Source organism: Prinia subflava, chromosome 15 (assembly GCF_021018805.1).
Source record: "Prinia subflava isolate CZ2003 ecotype Zambia chromosome 15, Cam_Psub_1.2, whole genome shotgun sequence".
NCBI lineage: Eukaryota > Metazoa > Chordata > Aves > Passeriformes > Cisticolidae > Prinia > Prinia subflava.
The window spans coordinates 9,029,414-9,047,470 of NC_086261.1; the positions used below are offsets into that span (position 1 = coordinate 9,029,414).

At 37.0% G+C, this 18,057-nt stretch overlaps 1 protein-coding gene across 1 annotated transcript in view; it reads right to left on the minus strand.

Moving 5' to 3' along the window:
* The window catches only part of EFL1 (elongation factor like GTPase 1), a 61,004-nt gene that overhangs the window by 42,634 nt on the left and 313 nt on the right, over nucleotides 1–18,057 (minus strand). Inside the window, exons 2-14 of the mRNA XM_063412568.1 lie at nucleotides 17,802–17,904; nucleotides 17,091–17,158; nucleotides 16,825–16,909; nucleotides 16,179–16,312; nucleotides 15,452–15,589; nucleotides 14,521–14,735; nucleotides 12,668–12,791; nucleotides 11,783–11,859; nucleotides 11,511–11,647; nucleotides 10,765–10,887; nucleotides 9,738–9,837; nucleotides 934–1,085; nucleotides 27–202 (exon numbers count right to left, since the gene is read on the minus strand). Of these exons, the coding sequence (XP_063268638.1) occupies nucleotides 27–202; nucleotides 934–1,085; nucleotides 9,738–9,837; nucleotides 10,765–10,887; nucleotides 11,511–11,647; nucleotides 11,783–11,859; nucleotides 12,668–12,791; nucleotides 14,521–14,735; nucleotides 15,452–15,589; nucleotides 16,179–16,312; nucleotides 16,825–16,909; nucleotides 17,091–17,158; nucleotides 17,802–17,892 (1,620 nt within the window). The 5' untranslated portion in view covers nucleotides 17,893–17,904. The remainder of the gene's footprint in view (nucleotides 1–26; nucleotides 203–933; nucleotides 1,086–9,737; nucleotides 9,838–10,764; nucleotides 10,888–11,510; nucleotides 11,648–11,782; nucleotides 11,860–12,667; nucleotides 12,792–14,520; nucleotides 14,736–15,451; nucleotides 15,590–16,178; nucleotides 16,313–16,824; nucleotides 16,910–17,090; nucleotides 17,159–17,801; nucleotides 17,905–18,057) is intronic.

An 18,057-nucleotide genomic window follows, 5' to 3' on the forward strand; every position in this document is an offset into this window, starting at 1 on the left:
TGCAACAGTTCACAGTCACCTCTTACCTTATGCAAAGACTCAGCAGGATCATATTTTGGTCCTAAAACAAAGATTTTTTGCCCTCTTTTCACCACGCCACTGAACACTCTGGCAAATGCAATGAAATATTCCTTGGCTGCTTCTTCTTTCACTGCCTTTGAGGTCATGCTGTCTTCTTGACTAGTGAGCTGTTGCTCTTCACCTAACCGGTCAGAAAAAATATATTAAGCATTAAAACACTTTCTATCTCATTATCTAGAGGAAAAAAAATAAATTGTATATTATATTGTCACATGTGGTGAATCACAGAATTTTTCCAGTTAAAACAGACCTTTAAGGTCCTGAAGTCCAACCCAGCACTGCCACAAACCCATGTTCTTTAGCGTAACATGTTTTATAAATATCTCCAGGGACAGGGACTCAATGACTTCCCTGGGAAGCCTCTTCTAATGCTTTATACTTCTGGTCAAGAAATTTCTCCTCTAAATCTTCCCTGACACAAGCTGAGGACATTTCCTCTTGTCCTACCACTTGTTACTTGGGAGAAAAGACCACCCCTCACAACTGTTACCCACAATCCAGTCCTGTTGTTCACACCCTGCTTTTTGTACCAGTTTTGGCTGTTTGGCATGGAAAGTCACTCAGTTTTTAGCAGAGCATCTCCTTGAAGCATCATCTCCCTTCAAAGACTCAAAGTACCAAGATCAAGCACATTCTCAGGCCAAGGAACATCGATCTGTGGCACTATTTCACCATTTATGAACTGCCAGCTTTCTCTCAAATCCCTCCTCACTCTGCCTCAGTTCCATGTATTGCACTTTGAACTGGCACCTGGATAATTCACAATATGAATTTGTCAAGTGCCCCTTGGCAACGCCAAAACACCACAACTAAACATTTTCCTGGACAAACAGCTATTAAGGTACCACACACCTTTGGTATCACCAGCACTCCCAGATACTTCAGGTGAATTTTCACTTGGGGGCTTCTCTGACTGCTCCTTCCCTTGACTTGCTGCCAATTTCTCTGCGTGCCTTCGTTTGGCAAGTTCACGCCGATGAGCAAGTTCTTCTTGAGTTAATGGCCTACATTGTATTTTAAAACATCAGTGTTTGGTAATTAAATTAAATAATTTAATTTTATAAATTAAATAAGAGTAATTAGAATACTATATTTGACATAAGTAAAAACTCATGCAGAATGCCTTTTGTCCCCCAATATTCAGCTAAAATTAGCAAACTCTTCCTCTACCATATTTAGACTTTCATTTTTCTTGCAAATACATAGAGATCAAATACTGTCATTTTTAATTACTCATGTTATCTTTATTACTTTAAGGAAATCTTTGCAGCAAGTGCTCAAATGCAAGGAAAAGTCTCTGCTTGTTAAAAGCTCCCTTTCATAAAGTGAATAAGTCCATTAAGGTACAAAATCTAAAACTGACAACAACAACAAAAAATAATTTTAATAGTCTGATGCATCCATCTATCCACTGGTATACCCTGTCTTAAAGCAAAGTCCTTCAAAGTATGATTCAGAGCAATAAATAAGATAAATAATATTATCAACATTCTCATGTGAGGCAAGATAAAGAGACTTGTTTGTCAATGCAAGCATTTTAAACTGCAAAGTGTTATTCATTCATTACACATATATGAAATCTTTCAGCATTGCCCAAAACTGTCCACTTGATTTTTAAATCTGGCCCTAAATAACAGTATGTTATATGATGTTATCTTCTAATTTAATCATTTTAAAAATAGAAAACAAATTCAGACACTAGTCATCTTCTCTTTTCAGTTATTTCTGTTTCCACTAATTTCCCATGTAAATGAGGGGAACCTAATCATTACAGATACATCTATGAATAATCTATTCTGTTTAGCAATTTCACTATCAACATATTTCCAAGTAATGTGCTGTTAAGTGCCTAAATTAAAAATAATCTTTAGTGCTGTAACTTAAAAGCAGAAGAAATAATTAAGTTATGCAGACATTATTTCTTAATGGAACCAGAATGCTTTCAATGTTGGTTTTGTCTTTTTTTCTTTTTTTTTTCCACTGGAAGCCATGGACCTATATTGCTTCCCAGCACTAATAAAATTCCAACATAATAATCAATGTATTTTTTATATTATATTAGTATTCTTAATGAAATTCTAACTCCAGAGGAAAACAGAAGCCTATCATAAAATATGCATTTCTACAACACAAATGGACAAACTAATCACCAAGTCTCAGACCTTGACTTCAGCTGAAGGAGGTGAACATAATCCCACAGCAACACCTCACCTACAGGAATTGTCCTGCATTTGCTCACATAACAGATACAAAACAAACAGTCCTTAGTGTTAAGATGGTTTAGGATTTTTTCAATCAACTGCATCAAGCACACAGCATTAAAACAGAAAGTGCCCCATGAGCAGTTTTAGCTCATTAAGTAGCCTTGGACAAGTCACTTCCCCTCTTCCACCCCCACATTTACAAACACAAGTCAAGATTTCCTGAACAGCAACAACAGTAATGAATGATAAGGGGGAGAAAACCACAGGAAGCATTATAGCAGTAAAGTCATCTTTGTTTACAGAAGAACCATATAAATATGATCTCTACTAAAAAAAAAAAAAAGCACAGAAAAATGAACTCACTTTGCTATATCAACTATTGCAAACTTTGAATAGGGAAAACCCCTGTTAATCACAGGTCAAAGGTTTAATGTGCAGTCAGTAGAAAGAGTTACTGGACACCTATTCTGCTCTTAACTGGATTAATTAGGGGCAGGAAGTCTTGAACAGATTACATGGCTGAGATCAACTCACTGCCAGTAAGATTTTTATTTATATCATAATCAGGATGGTTTTCTGCATAGAACACCTTCGGCAGAGACTTAATTTAAAAAATGAGACACTTCATTAATCAAAATTCTACACAGAACTTGAAATCACTGGGAACAGTTGCTTATCTTGAACCCAAATGTTCAATTTGAAAGAGTAAGGAAACCATACATAAGTTAAAAATCTCTCTAAAAATTACCTAAGAGAGGCCCCCAGGATAAAATGTCAGAATTTGAAGCACAGACTTTTAGAACTCAGAATCTGGGACAGACACATTGCATGTTATAGAAAAGGAGAATGCAAGACAAAAATCACCACTTCAAACTTCTTAGCAACTTAGGTGGTTTTTTTTAAGGAAAAAACCATCTCTTAAACAGTCATGACAGAATTAAGAATATGTTTCTCTAAAATTTCAAATACTGTGGTCTTTCTGCTTGCCTTGTTTATTTTACTGCTAAAGAGAGTGAGGCTTAACAATACAAAATGCAAAGCAGATGGTGGAGAAGAAAACTTTTTCATGATTTTTTTTTCCTGAAGGCAGCTGTTCGAAGTTATTTAAAGGTCTGGAATGTCAGAAAAATTTCTAGAGGAGATAGATTGATAGGGAAAGTACAGATCAGACTGCCAAGGGTGTCATAAACAGTCTATATATGATGACATAGTATACATACAGGGACTATGTATGCATTCCAACACATCTGATTGTCCAAAAATACTTTCCATTTTTGTAAATAATCCTGAGAGTAAAAGCAAAAAGTTTCTTTGCTTTTTTCCACTTTATATGGTATTTCTCAGAGTATCACTGTATTTAGGTGTCAAATAACCCTAAGCACAAAGATTAAAGGTACCTTAAGATTCTGAATGCACTGGTCTAAGTTGCAATACATATAAACACACTTAATAATACTCTCATTTTGATAAAAAAGCAGATTGAGTGTAGGTGGGACTTTAACTAGCAGGTACAACCTAGACTTCCATCGTGGTTTCTGTCACCACCAATTTCTACAAAATTAGTCACTCTCAGTAGTATCATTAGAAACTGCAAAAAGAAAATGTTGTCAAATTCCCATATAGAGTTGTAACACCATCAAGCAGAACACAGAACAAGATTAATGCACATAAGGCACTGGATTTGCAACAAAACCAGTTTCAAATTATACCCTGATTTATTCAATTTTTCCAGTTAGCAAAACCATAGCAAAACCAATCAGAAGCAAAAACAATTTTGAAAAGCTGCCTACATACACCAAAAGAAAGATGTTTCTTCTTCCCCCCTTCCCCTTTTTCGCTCCGTAAGAAAGAAAAAACAGCCTCATGATATTGGCAGAAAAAAAAAAGGCAACATGCAGTCAAACAAAAACCAACAAATAAAAATTCTGTAGTAGAAACAGATTCCCTGATTCCAGAGAAATGCTACAGCACCCAGACACTGGAACTCAGCACAAGTAATGGAGCTTGCACAGAAGGGTGATCACATCATTAACAACTCATCTTAAACTCAAACATGTGGTAAACAAATGCTATGGAAATAATAACATGGGAAAGGGTATAATACACATGCTATTGGCATTTAATAGATTGTTGATTAAAGGCATTAGATTTCAGGTAATGTGAGCAAGCTCCTGCTGACTACACTTCCATGATTCCCACACTCCCCCAGGGCAGTACATTTAGTTCAAACTGAATGACAACTAAACTTCCTCATGCAATCAATCCTCTGAACATGACAGCTTCTCTACTCTTTCACATTATCAAAGACAGACTCCAATCGAAAGCAGTTCAAAAATTCAGAGTGAATAATCAGAACAAAACTGCCAAAGAAATTTGTCTTTGATTGTTGAAGTGTTATGTTTATGTTTTTAACCTTCAGACCATTTTATAAAGGAAACACCACAGTCAAAACATCCACTGATTTCCAAAAAACTAATAGTACTGCCAACAAATGTCTGTGATGCATCTCTCATGCCAGGAACAATGGTTTTCAAGCTCTGAGAATGCTTTCTCTCCATACAGTTTTTTCCAGTTTAAACTGCATGAGCTCATGGACAGATGTTTAACTTCACAAGGTGTGGATGGAGTAATTTCTGATAACATCTTTAAATTCATGTGATTTATAGAGAATCCTATTCATGACTCTGCTTTACAGAATTAAGTTCTAGTGAACCATTGGCTGCTGCTCTGCTCACCTGGCACTCAAAGAATCCTTTCAACAACATCCCTAAGGACAGCTACATTTCAGCACAGGGTATGTCCAGTGGTCTCCCTAATCCTTTACAAGCTCATTAATTTCTGGATTGAACTTTTTAATGTCTATGGAACAATTCCCATTCACAGACTAATGTACATCTACTAAGATCATTTATTATTAGTTCTATTGCAATGGGACTGGTACACAATTCACAGTAGAAATAAATGTGTTAACACAAAAGCAACAACTGAAAATTATCCAAATCACAACATACATAAAATTTCATACAACAGTCTTACAGGACTCTTTCAGCAGGGAATACTCAACTGTTTGTATTACATTATATAGCAGTTATCATTCATTCTGAGACACGTAATGAAATAAGGTATCAATCCCAAGCTGTCAAACTCTGCCTGGAAAAACACTCCAGACTAATAAAGTGATCTCTGATTTATCTCACATGCTGCATGTGAAAAAAAAAAAAAAAAAAAAAAAATTTGAAGTAAAACTCTTCCACAACGTTACAAGCTTTACTCACTTAAGCTCACCACTACACAAACTATAGTATGTCCAGAGATTCAAATTTCAGCCATTACTCTGTATTTTGCTCTTGGATCAGTTGCCAAGCTCTTAGCCAGATTCAAGTGTATATTATTACTGAAATCTATTTCATGATAACCATAACGGGTGTTAATTTTTGAAAAGCATCTATTAGTTATGCAACTGGATGCCAAATTCAGATGCAAACCTGTAAATCTGACAGCCCATTCAGATGATACATGCCCTATTCATTTCTAATGCACACACTACAATTTAGAACAAACTGCAAATGAAAATAGAACATGATGGATTCTGATCACACTGAAGCCGCTGCAAGTCATATTGCCTTAAACATAGAAATTAATTTACTTGCAAGAAGACAGTAATTTCTTACAGAGCTTGGAGCTTTATACAGGTTCTCATTTTGATCAATGTCATTTCAGCTGAAGATTTGGCAAAAATCACAGTATTTTTTTCCCAATACACTTTTTATAAAACATTAGAAAGAAAAATGAAGCACACTACAGTCTGTTTGTTTAACACATGCTAACAAGCTGTAGCACAAAACAATGAAACAACTATCACCGTAATTTCATGCAGAATTGTATGGGGAAGTGTCTATTTCAGCGTGACATATAAGAGAAAAAACAGTCCTGATTTCAAGCTGACTGAGGAGAAAGAACCTTTCATATTATCTGGAGGAAAATAGGAGAGGTATTATAGCTTTTATATCCCCCAGGCAGTAGTGAAACATAATTTTAGTGCACTGTCTTATCTGTTCAACAGACTTTTCTTTATTACCACTAGAAGGAAGAAATAGAATTTCTTCTGTACACTTTTATTTACATTATTCAGCCTTATAAGATGGACTTGAGGTAAAAAAGGATTTGCTTCCTGTTGCTCACGTGGCACTACATGACTGAGATCTACACATAAAGCTTCACTAAGTAAGTAGATGAATTCATCATAACAAACATATGATATTCAGTTTATATTTTCTAACATTTTGCATTAAATACCCTTAGGGATTAGTTGGAAGCAATTGCAATTAACTACTAAATATTTCTCTTTTACACTGGGTTATATAAAGATAGAATTCTGAATCTCAAGAAAAGCAAACTAGTACATTTATATACCCTGTACCTAAATGCCAGGCTTGGCTTTTATTTCTACATCTACACTCGAGCATTCTGTCTTAGACTAAGGTTCAATATCACACACCAGTAGAAATGAGAGCAAGAAACAGCACATGATGAATGAACACCTAATATTGCACACAGAAATACAGAATAAATAACCACAGGCATCATCAAATAACCATTACATAAAGCAAGTGGAGGAGAGGTCCTAATCTGTTCATCTTCTCAGCCCAACCAACAATTTACATTTGTGCCTGACTTGGTGTGAATTCGCAAATAATTTCAGAAGATCAGACAGAAGAAACTGGAAGACAAAACACTTGCAATTTTCATTTCTTTACAAAACCTGGTAAAGACTAATGACATAGCAGTACCATACAAAAAGTCAATTTTCAAATCTTTTCAAGGAAAGATAAATACAAGCTGACAACCTGCTTTAACTTGACAATGAACAATTTTCCCATGTATTCTGCTATTTAAACAGTAAAAGCAAAATCATACAGCTTTGGTATAGAATCTATTAATTTTAAAGTGACCTTCAAGGAGGTATTAGTTGCCAACAGCAGTCTCAAAGGAGGTTGTTTTAATTAAAAATCCATCCTTTGTTATAATTTACTGTACACCCTGGACTTAGAAGAGCTTTTTGCTTTTCCCAACTTATGCTTAGTAAGTATTACAAGCAGATGGCAGAAATAAGGCAAACTATTAAAAATTACAAAGTCAGTTTGAATCTTCTAACAAAGTTACGAAAAGGTAACCTTACCTAGCACTACCTCACAAAAAGAAAAAAGATATTAGCATAGATCTACATTGCTTCCCTCTGGAAGTAGAAGACAAGTCTTGCAAAAAAAAAATCTGGAGAAAACTCTTAGATTTTTTTTACAGGCTTTAACAAGCTTAAAATCAGTCCTTCCCCACTCTTAAGGGATGCAAATAACCTTAGGTGAGCCCAGCAGACAAACATCAAGATACACTAGAGCACAGTTATGGCTCCTCAAAATTACCATGTAAGTGAAACACACAACATTGTTCATGTTCTTCAACAGGAAAATGGGAAACAATTGCTAATAGACACAGTGTAGATATTCTCTGTTTCTCCCCATGTTCAGGCATTCTTATGGAGCACCCTCATGGAATGCCAGTTTAAATACTGGATCTCACATGCTCCACTCAACCATCACGCAATTCTGTCAAGCACAATCTTCACTGAGTAACTGCAAATAGCACACAATGACCAATACAATTAAAAATATGCTCAAGAACCACAGGTACACAATGCTGTGTTTTTAAAACACTTGGATTTTGTTCCCTGGAGATTGCTTTCCTTCATTAGAACTAACCTCCTTTTCCAATTTCTTCAAGAACTGGCTACCCTGATTAACAAATCAATTATTGAGAAATACACATTTAGCTCTATTGCTATTTTTCAATTAATAGAAGCCAACTGTCACTTCAAAACAAATCTTAGACATTACCTAATCAGCAAAAATCACACACTACTAATAATGACTAACTCTCTCAAAGAAAGACACACGTGATTTCATTTTAATGTTAGCTAATTAGCAACTAATTGAATTATTTCATATGAAGGCCAGCAAGAGATACTTTTCACACAAACTACAGAGCAAGACAGTAAAATTTTCAATGCACTGAATAAACAGGGACAAAGGAAGGAAAGTAACTAGGATACTGAAAATTTCTCTGTCTGGCATATGTAAAAACCACCTTTGCCCCTATTTCACATACTCATCACCTCAAAGACTCGCGATTCTCCCAACAAATAAAAAACCAGGTCATTATCAGTGACAGAAGAGCCAAAAAATGATGGCTTCGGTGCAGCAGTCTCTGCTAACTGGAGCCCACCCCCAGGAAAGGAGACAAAGCAGGAATGGCGCTGCCTGCCACACCTGGGAGAGCTCCTGGCTCAGACACTTCGGGACAGCGCTGGAAGCAGAACTGCACCACCTAGTGCCGGCTGAGCCCTGCACACCGCATCCCTGCCTCGGTGCGAGGGAACAGCCCGGGGAGGAGCTCTGCTGCAAGGTCTGCAGCAGATAACCCTGGTAAGAAACACCTGAAATCCAGCTAGCAAGGGTGATAAAAAGCTGAGGTAGTAGTGAAGTTTTCAATATTACTACAGTAGCAGAACTGGTTTTTGCACAAAGATTAAACACAGTGTAATTTAGCAGGAAAATTGTCATTTTCTGTATTACTTTGCTGTACAATGTGACAAACCACGAAGTCACAATCCCTCCCAACATGTAAAATGGCCAGTTAACATAGAAGTTGCTGACTGAAAACACTCCAGAGGCTTGGAGGGATGAAAGGTTAAGATGAACCCCATTCTTGTAAACTCATCAGAAAAGTACATTTCATCTGCAGAAAAAGCTGGTGGTTAAAGCAGTACACTTAAGTGTGCCAGGAAAATGGGATCTAGAAGGACCTATTCCTCAAAGAAAACAGGATGGCTATTAAACAACAAAAAGCTGTAACAAAAAATCTTCCAAATCTCCCAGAAAAAAATCTTTGGAAGTGCATTAGTGCCCTTCAAATCACTGTAAAAAGCCAGTCAAGATTTGCACTACTTTAATCAACTCATTGTATTTTGCTGTTGCAATGGGCAGGACCATCACTGAGCTGCTGTGCCCAGTTTCATGGGAAGTGTTCCTTGGTACAAACACAATCTGCTGTGACCACCCCAACACAACCTTGCTGAAAAACCAAGCACATTTTACAAGCCCATCATTTCCACCAGACATCCTGAAACTGCTCACACTGCACGCATTAGGACGATACCTTTGGACAACAGTACTATTCTCCAACAGATTTGCTGTATCTTCTAAAAGTATTATGATTAAACAAATCACCCCCTGAACTCATTCAGAAAATCTTTACTTGCAGAAAAGACTTGACTGCATTTCAGTAATTCATTAATTATTTTCTCAGGTCTTAACCAACTTGTCCACGCCTTCAACATAATTTTTTCCCCAGAAGCAACTAACACAGATCAGAAAGTATCACACTGCATTTTCCTACCTTGGTTTATTCTGTGGCAATGCCTTTGCATCAACAGGAAACATTTTGGAAACAAAGACAATAACTGGGGCTGTTTCTTCACTACTGCATTTCATAAAAGCTGAAAAAAACCAAATGGAAGTTATTTTCATATTTTTTCCCCAAAAGTATGGACAAAGCTTTGACTTTACATTAATTTTGTAGGCATTACTGTTTATTTCCAGTTTCAATAGATGATATGCTAAGGACAAACCAACAGGAAAAAAGTAGAAAATTTCTCTGGCCTAACCATTTGATAACGGTGCCTGTATCTTCAAGTATGTTTTGTAATAAAATGAGCAAGACTTCAAAAACAGAACCCTTGATAAAAAAGTATATATACCCAAATTAACCAACTTGAGTTTACAGGCTGATTTAGATCATAGTGGAAACCAGGGAGCAGCACAGGATTAAAACAGAACACTATTTATTCAGTACCTCAAAGTATTCTCCTTGCTGGGAAACAATTTCAACAGCCTTTCAATTTGATGCTCACATCTCATTTTAATTCACATTTGATACCTCATCCTCTTAGATTTCTTGAAGCTCTCCTCAAAACGCTGCACTATGATTAATAATTAATTACTAAAAGCTAATCAATACACTTGCAAAAATTAAATTCAAATTCAAACCACTGCTGGCTAAAAATTAATGATTTTAATATACAAGTTAGCAAAATATTCAATTCTCAATTGCATAACCACTTTTACTGTTGAGAACTAAAAACACGTATTAACCTTGTATTCTTGTAGAACCCCCAGTTTCAGAGTCCTGGACTTTACATTACCTGCAGCTTAAGCTGTCTAAAATCCAGGAATATATGGGATGCAATAAAAATGCATGGCCATAAAACTATGACATGTCAATGACAAATATCAGCAAAGTTACTGGAAGTGGAATATTTATAAATTTACATGCAGATTACTACACATCTTTCAATCCAAAGACAAACAAAACCACCAGGACCACCACCATTACCCTTCATGTCAGTGGGAGAACACCTACTCACCACTTTTCAGTTCCCGAGTTTCTGGTGGCAAAGAATCAAATGTTCTTGATCCAACACACATCAGCTTTTCCACCCTCTCTGCTGTGATGTCCAGAGGACTGGGAATTTTATTACACACCATGGCTAAAACACATTGCTAAGGATACATATTTGTATTTTCTTACTGAATGCCACCAATAACACAAATGCTTTCAATGCTTCTTTAATTGAGCCTCGTACATGAACTGCCAGCAGCAGCAGATCCCAAATCCAGCTGTTGTCACAGTGCACTCAGGTCCCTCTCAGGCCAGCAACAATTTTTTGCTATTTAGGAGGGGTGGCCTGTCCTAAGGGCAGCTGGGAAGCTAAAAACAGCACCACTGGGGCAAGATTTACAGAAGTAATTAGTATTTATACATCAGTAATTTGTGCACATCTACCATAATATAAGATAGATCACATTATAAACAATGTGCAAAGCTGACAAACAGCAAAGGCTGATTTTGAAATAAGAAATTGTCTAATTACCTCCAGTTTGTTTCCTTAAAATAAGATATGCAAAAACAAAAAGTTGGCAGAAATGTAAAAATAATGGTAGATACATAACTTTTAATGTTATAAGCAAGAAGATAGGTCCAGCCAGCTTAGGCACAAACATTAAAAAAAAAAAACCAAATTATACCAAATCACACACTGAAATATGTGAGCACACTCTGAAGTCTGGGAATGGCCAATAGAAATAAAAATCAAATCTTTTTTAAGGATACAGAGGATTGCATCAGATATTGGTAGCCACTGGCTACAAATGGCATTTAGATGAACTTTTGGGTCTGCATGCCGGGACTCCCGGGCACCAATTCTCAATCCCAAAGAGGTGACTATCTTTTCTATTTTTTCTTTGTCTCTGTAAGAAAAATAATAAATAGATAAAAAACCCACAGAAGCAATTTATAACCAGTATCTATTATTTCTGAGTATTTTAAAAAAACACCAAAGCACATGGAAAGAGACGCCTTGAAAACTTTATAGATGTCCTCACCTTTTCATAACAGCCTCATACAGACTCCAAATGTTGTCCAGCACCAGCTGCACAAACAAAGGTTTCTTTCCTTTTGACTGGTAGAAGATAAAAACAGCTCATTACCAGCAATTCCTCACTTCTTCAACAGGCTTAAGACTGCACTTTTCACTATGAACATGTAAAACTTTTATTCAAAATCAAGAAGTCTGACTTATAAGAATGGTATAAGGCACAAAATAAACATGAAATTTGAAAGTGGAGTACAAGGGTTTCAGCTTCAAAAAAAGGACCTGATAAATATGGCACATGACTACCTTGAGCCTGCTTATCAACCCTTTTATAACTATTCATCCTCACCTATGTAAACAGCAAAAAAAATCACAATTACATGAAAATACAGAAACTAGTCTCTCTTCCCTTAACTTTCAATGGTGGAAATGTTTAATGTTAGAGAAGTGTAGTTCTCAGACCAAAGCTTCAGTACAGCATTCACTGGAAATTCCCTACAGCAAAAAAGTTTGTTTAAATCCTAAATCCCAAGAAATGTGAATATCCTAAACCATTAGCTGTGGAAGAGCTCTTCACAGAGACCCATTACCCATTACTCTTGTCTCTACACTGTTAATCTTCCTTTCATCTTGTGTGTTTCACTGATGCTGAAACCTTGAAGCCATGTCCCTTATTTAGTGAGCATGGTTAGATGAGATTTCCTCCAGGCAGCATTTGAGTGGTCAATTTTGGAATGTTTTATGCTCCAAGAGTTGTTGCAAGGCTGTCCCAGTGACTTTACACCTCCAGTAACACTGAGTCAACAGGCACTGAGGTCAAGTTTCAGAATACAATAAGGAAAAAAAAATAACCCCAAAATGAAAATCAGGTTATATTTTTTGACACCCTCCATACCTGATCACCTTTCATTATCTTCTTTGCTTTTGTGTTTAGATAATAATCTCCCCATAAAGTCTTCAGAAGTACCGCAGGCTTGATTCCAATTTTTTTGCTGTACAGTTTGGCAAAATGTTCAATTCTAAAAGCAAAGAAGACATATCTTGAGGAAGTGCAATGTTTTTTACAACAACAGCTTATGTGAAAATCACATAAAAATCTCAAATCCTTGTTTTACTCCCACTTTTCCAATTGTCTTCACTTTAGTTCACATTGTTTAACATTTACACCTGCAAAAATATTGAGTCATAACAGATCAAAAACATCAACAGTATTTGAATGGATTTGTTTTGTTTCAAGTCAACTTCAAGGCTTTACTTGAAGTAAACATTTGTGTACTATCCCCTCATCAAAAACCAAGATGTTAAAAACCAAGCATTCTTTTGAGTCACACTTGAGCCTTTAGATGGTGGTAATTATTTTTAATGAACCACTTATGAAACTTCTTGTTGTTTGAATCATAACTTTAATAATGAGTAAACCCAAGAAAATTATATAAAACTGTAATGCCATAAGTGTGCTGTAAAGCCAATTATGCTGTTCAGCAGTCCCCATCAGTTAACAAAAGCAGCCTGCTTCAGCCCAGAGAGGGAGTCCTGAACATGTTATGGCTTCCTTGCTGAAAATGTTTAATGAGCAGGAATAGAAAATATTTCCACATATCTGCTCCCTGTGCATGCAGGCAAATGCACACAACCGCAACAATCTTTTTACAGAACAGAGCTATTTGATAATCTTTTCTTTGAAATTCAGAATTCTTGAGTTTTTACACAGCTAAAAAAAGGACCTGTCCCTGTTAGCAACACATAAGCTGTGAGTTCTGAATTAAGCCCAAAGAGATTTTCCAGAAACTACCTAAACTCTCAATTCAGGGAGAACTTTCAAGATTCTTGTGCCAGCAGCTCCTGTATATACATTAATGGCATTTTTCAACACTTGAGGATTATGAGAAAAGCATATGTACCTGCCACACTGGATGAGGCTGGCACTGCCTAACAAGCTAATTTTTTTCTGCTAATACCTTCAGGAAAAGAACTCACAACAAAGAAACAGCAGTCAAGACTTTCCACAATTAAGAAAAAGCTTCACTGATTCATATTTCAGCACACAGTACTGTAGCTGGCAGTACAGAAGAAATTCTTGTAAGTAATTAAGTAATACTTTCTTTCCCCCCTCCATTGTATGATTTTTCAGAGTCAGGGCCTGACAGTTCATCAGAAGAAACAAAATAGTCTTGAAAGATAATTAAACTAAAATAGCCCATTTTGTTTTCCCTCCCCTCTAAAGTGACAAGAGCTGTTTGTGTTGGACAACAAACTACACATGGCACCTGATTTACAGTCTGACTTTGATTTAAAAATCCTGGAAATCATTTTCTTTAAGGGCTCTGCATACTCGAGACATTCCCTGTGTCACCACCGAGCGAATCACTCCAATTCCAATTCCAGGATGAAGACAACGCCTCCACCTCGTGGCCAGCGACCAGAACACGGGCACTGCTCCCAGCCTGCTGCCCTCCAACCCAAACAGTGAACCTGCACCAGCCCCTGCCCGCCTGCAGCTTCTGGCCTTGCCTGCTGCAGTCTATCCAACAGCAGCAAGCAAGAAAATACTGTTAACCAGGCTAGGCTGGACCCTACTGTGGACTCAAAAGCTCAAAACACAGGGATCCCTGTCACTCAGATCATTTATGCACAGCTACATAATCTAATAAACATCTTTAGAAACATTTCAGACACAACTGAAATACTTTAAGATTAATGGCAGTAATCAAATTTTTTAAAAAGTCAGTAATTAAATCTCAAACTTACCCAAAGCCCCAGCCATCAATTGCACTGGCAAACACCACATTTCCATGTTCTGGTGAAAAATAGAGATGTGAATCATCAGTGTCTTCTAATCCAGTGCTCCAGTCATAAACTTGATCTCCTGGGGATGTGTCTGAAACGGTTTCACTTTCTGTTTCTTTTTCAGCTCTTTCTTCAAGCACTTTGGAGGTAAAAAGTGTTCCAGTGACTGCATTGATCTAGAGAAGGGTATGTAAATTCAGATTCATTCACTCTTTCACAACCCTTGCAATTAAAATATAATTTTCCCACCCTCAAAAACATAAAGAGAGAAGATTTTTTAACAAGGTAGCATGCCTGGCAATTAAAACACACCTAATTCTACACATGTGAAGACCACAGGAGTTTATGAGGCTGATGTTCTGACATAAACACCATGCAGTTTCCAAGTCAAAGTCAGCCACACCAGGACTGAATCACACAGAGTATCACAGGTAACACACTCTGTCTCTCACAACAAGGAATGGTGAAACAGGAACTTGTTTCTGCCAACAAAGCAAACAACAGAGGGCAAAGGGAAACCAGGCAGATAAATGCTCCCTACTGAACTCGGGGGAAAAAGTTTGAGAGCAACTTAAACCGTGATTTAAAAGATGAAACAACTTTAGTCCTACACAAATCCATCAGTATCAGGAATCGTCTAACATTTGTTTACTTCCAGGAAGTTTAAGTAATTTAACAGAAAAACAAAACATTCAGCACATTACTTCTAGAAATGAAGACTTTTCCTGGTGACCTGTCAAGAGGCATTTACTGCTCTTTTCTCCATCACAGGCACTCTGAATGAACCTCAAAACCAGCCAGGAATAAGATGCACCTCAACGTTAAAAATCAGACTGGATGTTACACGATGCCACAAAATCTGCTGTGTGAAATGACCCCTCAGCACAAATACCTGTTCTAAGATATTCTTAAGGTGCAAATATGCTTCCTGAGGGGTGAGCTTCAGCTCCACAATCAAGCGGTCGATTTTGTTGATCACCAGGACCGGACGGATATTTTCCAGCCACGCCTGCCGCAAGACTGCTTGAGTCTGAGAAGGAAAGAGTTTTAAATAAACACATTACAGAAAGCCTGATAGTCCCAAAAAGACAGAACATCAAAAAAAATTCAAATAGAATTCTAAAATTCAATAAACATATAATGAAGGACAGGTTGACACTCAAACCAGAAATTTGACTCCCATGGTGTACAGTGTTAGTTATTGATTAATTCTGCAGAACAGTGGGATTTCATGGCAAAAACACCCATAATAACAAAAAAAACTATTTAGGAAAGTAAGCCATGAAAAAAAACCCTCATTATTTTGTATATTCTTTTCCAAACCCTGAAAGCCCATATAAATATATGAAATTATTTCCCTTAAGACTTTTCTCCATCAAAATATTACCTGAAAATGGCATACCCACTGTTTCAACCCTGCATCTCTACACCCATTCACCAGCACTGTTCAGTTTTCCAGCACAACTATGATTTTTACTACTCACTCTTATACCTCAGCTGCATTGTCATTCATTAAAAGTTTTGTAAAACTTCTTAGACAGCTCATCTTTTATTTCTACACAACCCACTTCAGACTTTGTCTACTCCACTCTTTCTCTGCTTAACACACTTTATTTCACCTGTGGACAGACTCCTTCAACAGCATCCACCACTATGATGCAACCATCACAGAGTCGGACAGCAGTAGATACTTCTGAAGAAAAATCCACGTGCCCTGGGGAGTCTATTAAATTGATCAGATACTCCTGATCACCTAGGATCAAACAATAAATTAATATTTCAGAACAGATTTCAAAGATATTTCTTCCAGCCACCCAGTTATACTGCTTCAGCTATTATTTTTTAATGTCCTGACACTAACTACACTATAAAAACCCTTACAGCACAATGTTACAGGTACCTCAACCAAGCAGTAAGACTGTAGTAAAACTTGTGTTTTTTTGAAAGAAGGACTTGTCTTCAAGTGACATTAATTCAAGACTTAAGATCAAAATATACATATTTATACCTAAAATAAAAGATAAGGCAACTACTCTCATGGCCTCCACTCGGAGATATGATTGAAGATGTTTTTCCTGACCCTGAGATGGAACTCAATTATCCTGGCTGACTTACTGGCCTAAGTGTCTGCAGAATTACAGCCTAACACTGAGGAACACAAAAGTAAAAGCTGCACACAAAGATCACAACAGTTACAACAAAGAGACAGGGAAAATCAATGGAAATATATATTAAAATTTATATGTGCCAGCATCAACAACTTACCTTTTACAAAGTGCAGTGAAATTGCACTAGATTTCATTGTTATTCCTCGCACCTGCTCATCTTCCCTACTGTCGAGGTATCTCAGCTGAGTACAGAAACAAAAGAGAAGATCATAAGTCTGCAGAAACATCTTCACAATGTCAGAGTACGATGGTGAGAAAACGAGGTTTAGCAGGACTATAGATGGAATTTCCTTAATGATCAAGAATTCACAGTCCCAGCATGTACACACCAGAATTCTGTTAAAAGTGACAGTGTAACGCTACCTTTCCTGCCAAGCGGCTGGAGATTATCCCATTGCTAGATATAAGGCAATCAGCTAGAGTAGTTTTGCCTGAAAAGAAAAATAAATTACTTAGATTAAATGAATACAGACGATGGGAAAAGATTCAACATACAGTATTCTAAGATATCAAGATTAATAAAGACTATAAAACGCCATGAATAGTACAAATTAACTTTCAAAAAACAAATCCAATTACTCCTGTTACATGCACACAAATTCATTTTTGAAGAGTGGATGCAAAATTACCTATCATGACCAGAAGAGCAGTTGAAATAGCAACCAGTATATCAGAACCTCTATAACATGCAGTTAGACACAATATTTGTGTTCTAAAAAAAGTGCTTACTATTTCTACCTATAAAAGAAACTTCTTCTATTAAGAAAACATAGAAAAACATTAATATGCCTTGCAAACATATATTAAATTCATGCCAAAATTCACTATCACAGGAAACATTCCATTTCAGCTATTTCAAATTATTACAGTGTGATGCTCTTTTATGCAAGACAAGTTGAATCAGGCCAAGAAAAAGGTATATAAAGCAGATTCGGTTTTCTGAATCACGTTCAGGACAGTTTAAAGCTAAATCCACAGAAACCTACTACTTTATAGCAGTGAATAAAGTATCTCACCACCGCTCCAACACTCGGAGGTCTCCTGGCCAGGAGGAGACAGCAGCACCTGCCTTACCGTGATCCACGTGGGCCAATATGCAGATGTTCCTGATGCCCGACGCCTTCCGCTGGAGGCCAACCATCTTTCCCACGCTTGTGAGCACCATTGCTGGCTAATTCTGCGAACGGAGCGAAGTGTTTTACTGCGGAGTCAGCCCGAGAAAAGACTTTGGTTTTTAATTGCGCAAGCTGCGATTAGAGCGACTCGTCGCGAAAACCTCCGGCGACACGTGGAGCGCCCCAAAACGCTCCGCCACCGCGGGGACACCCAA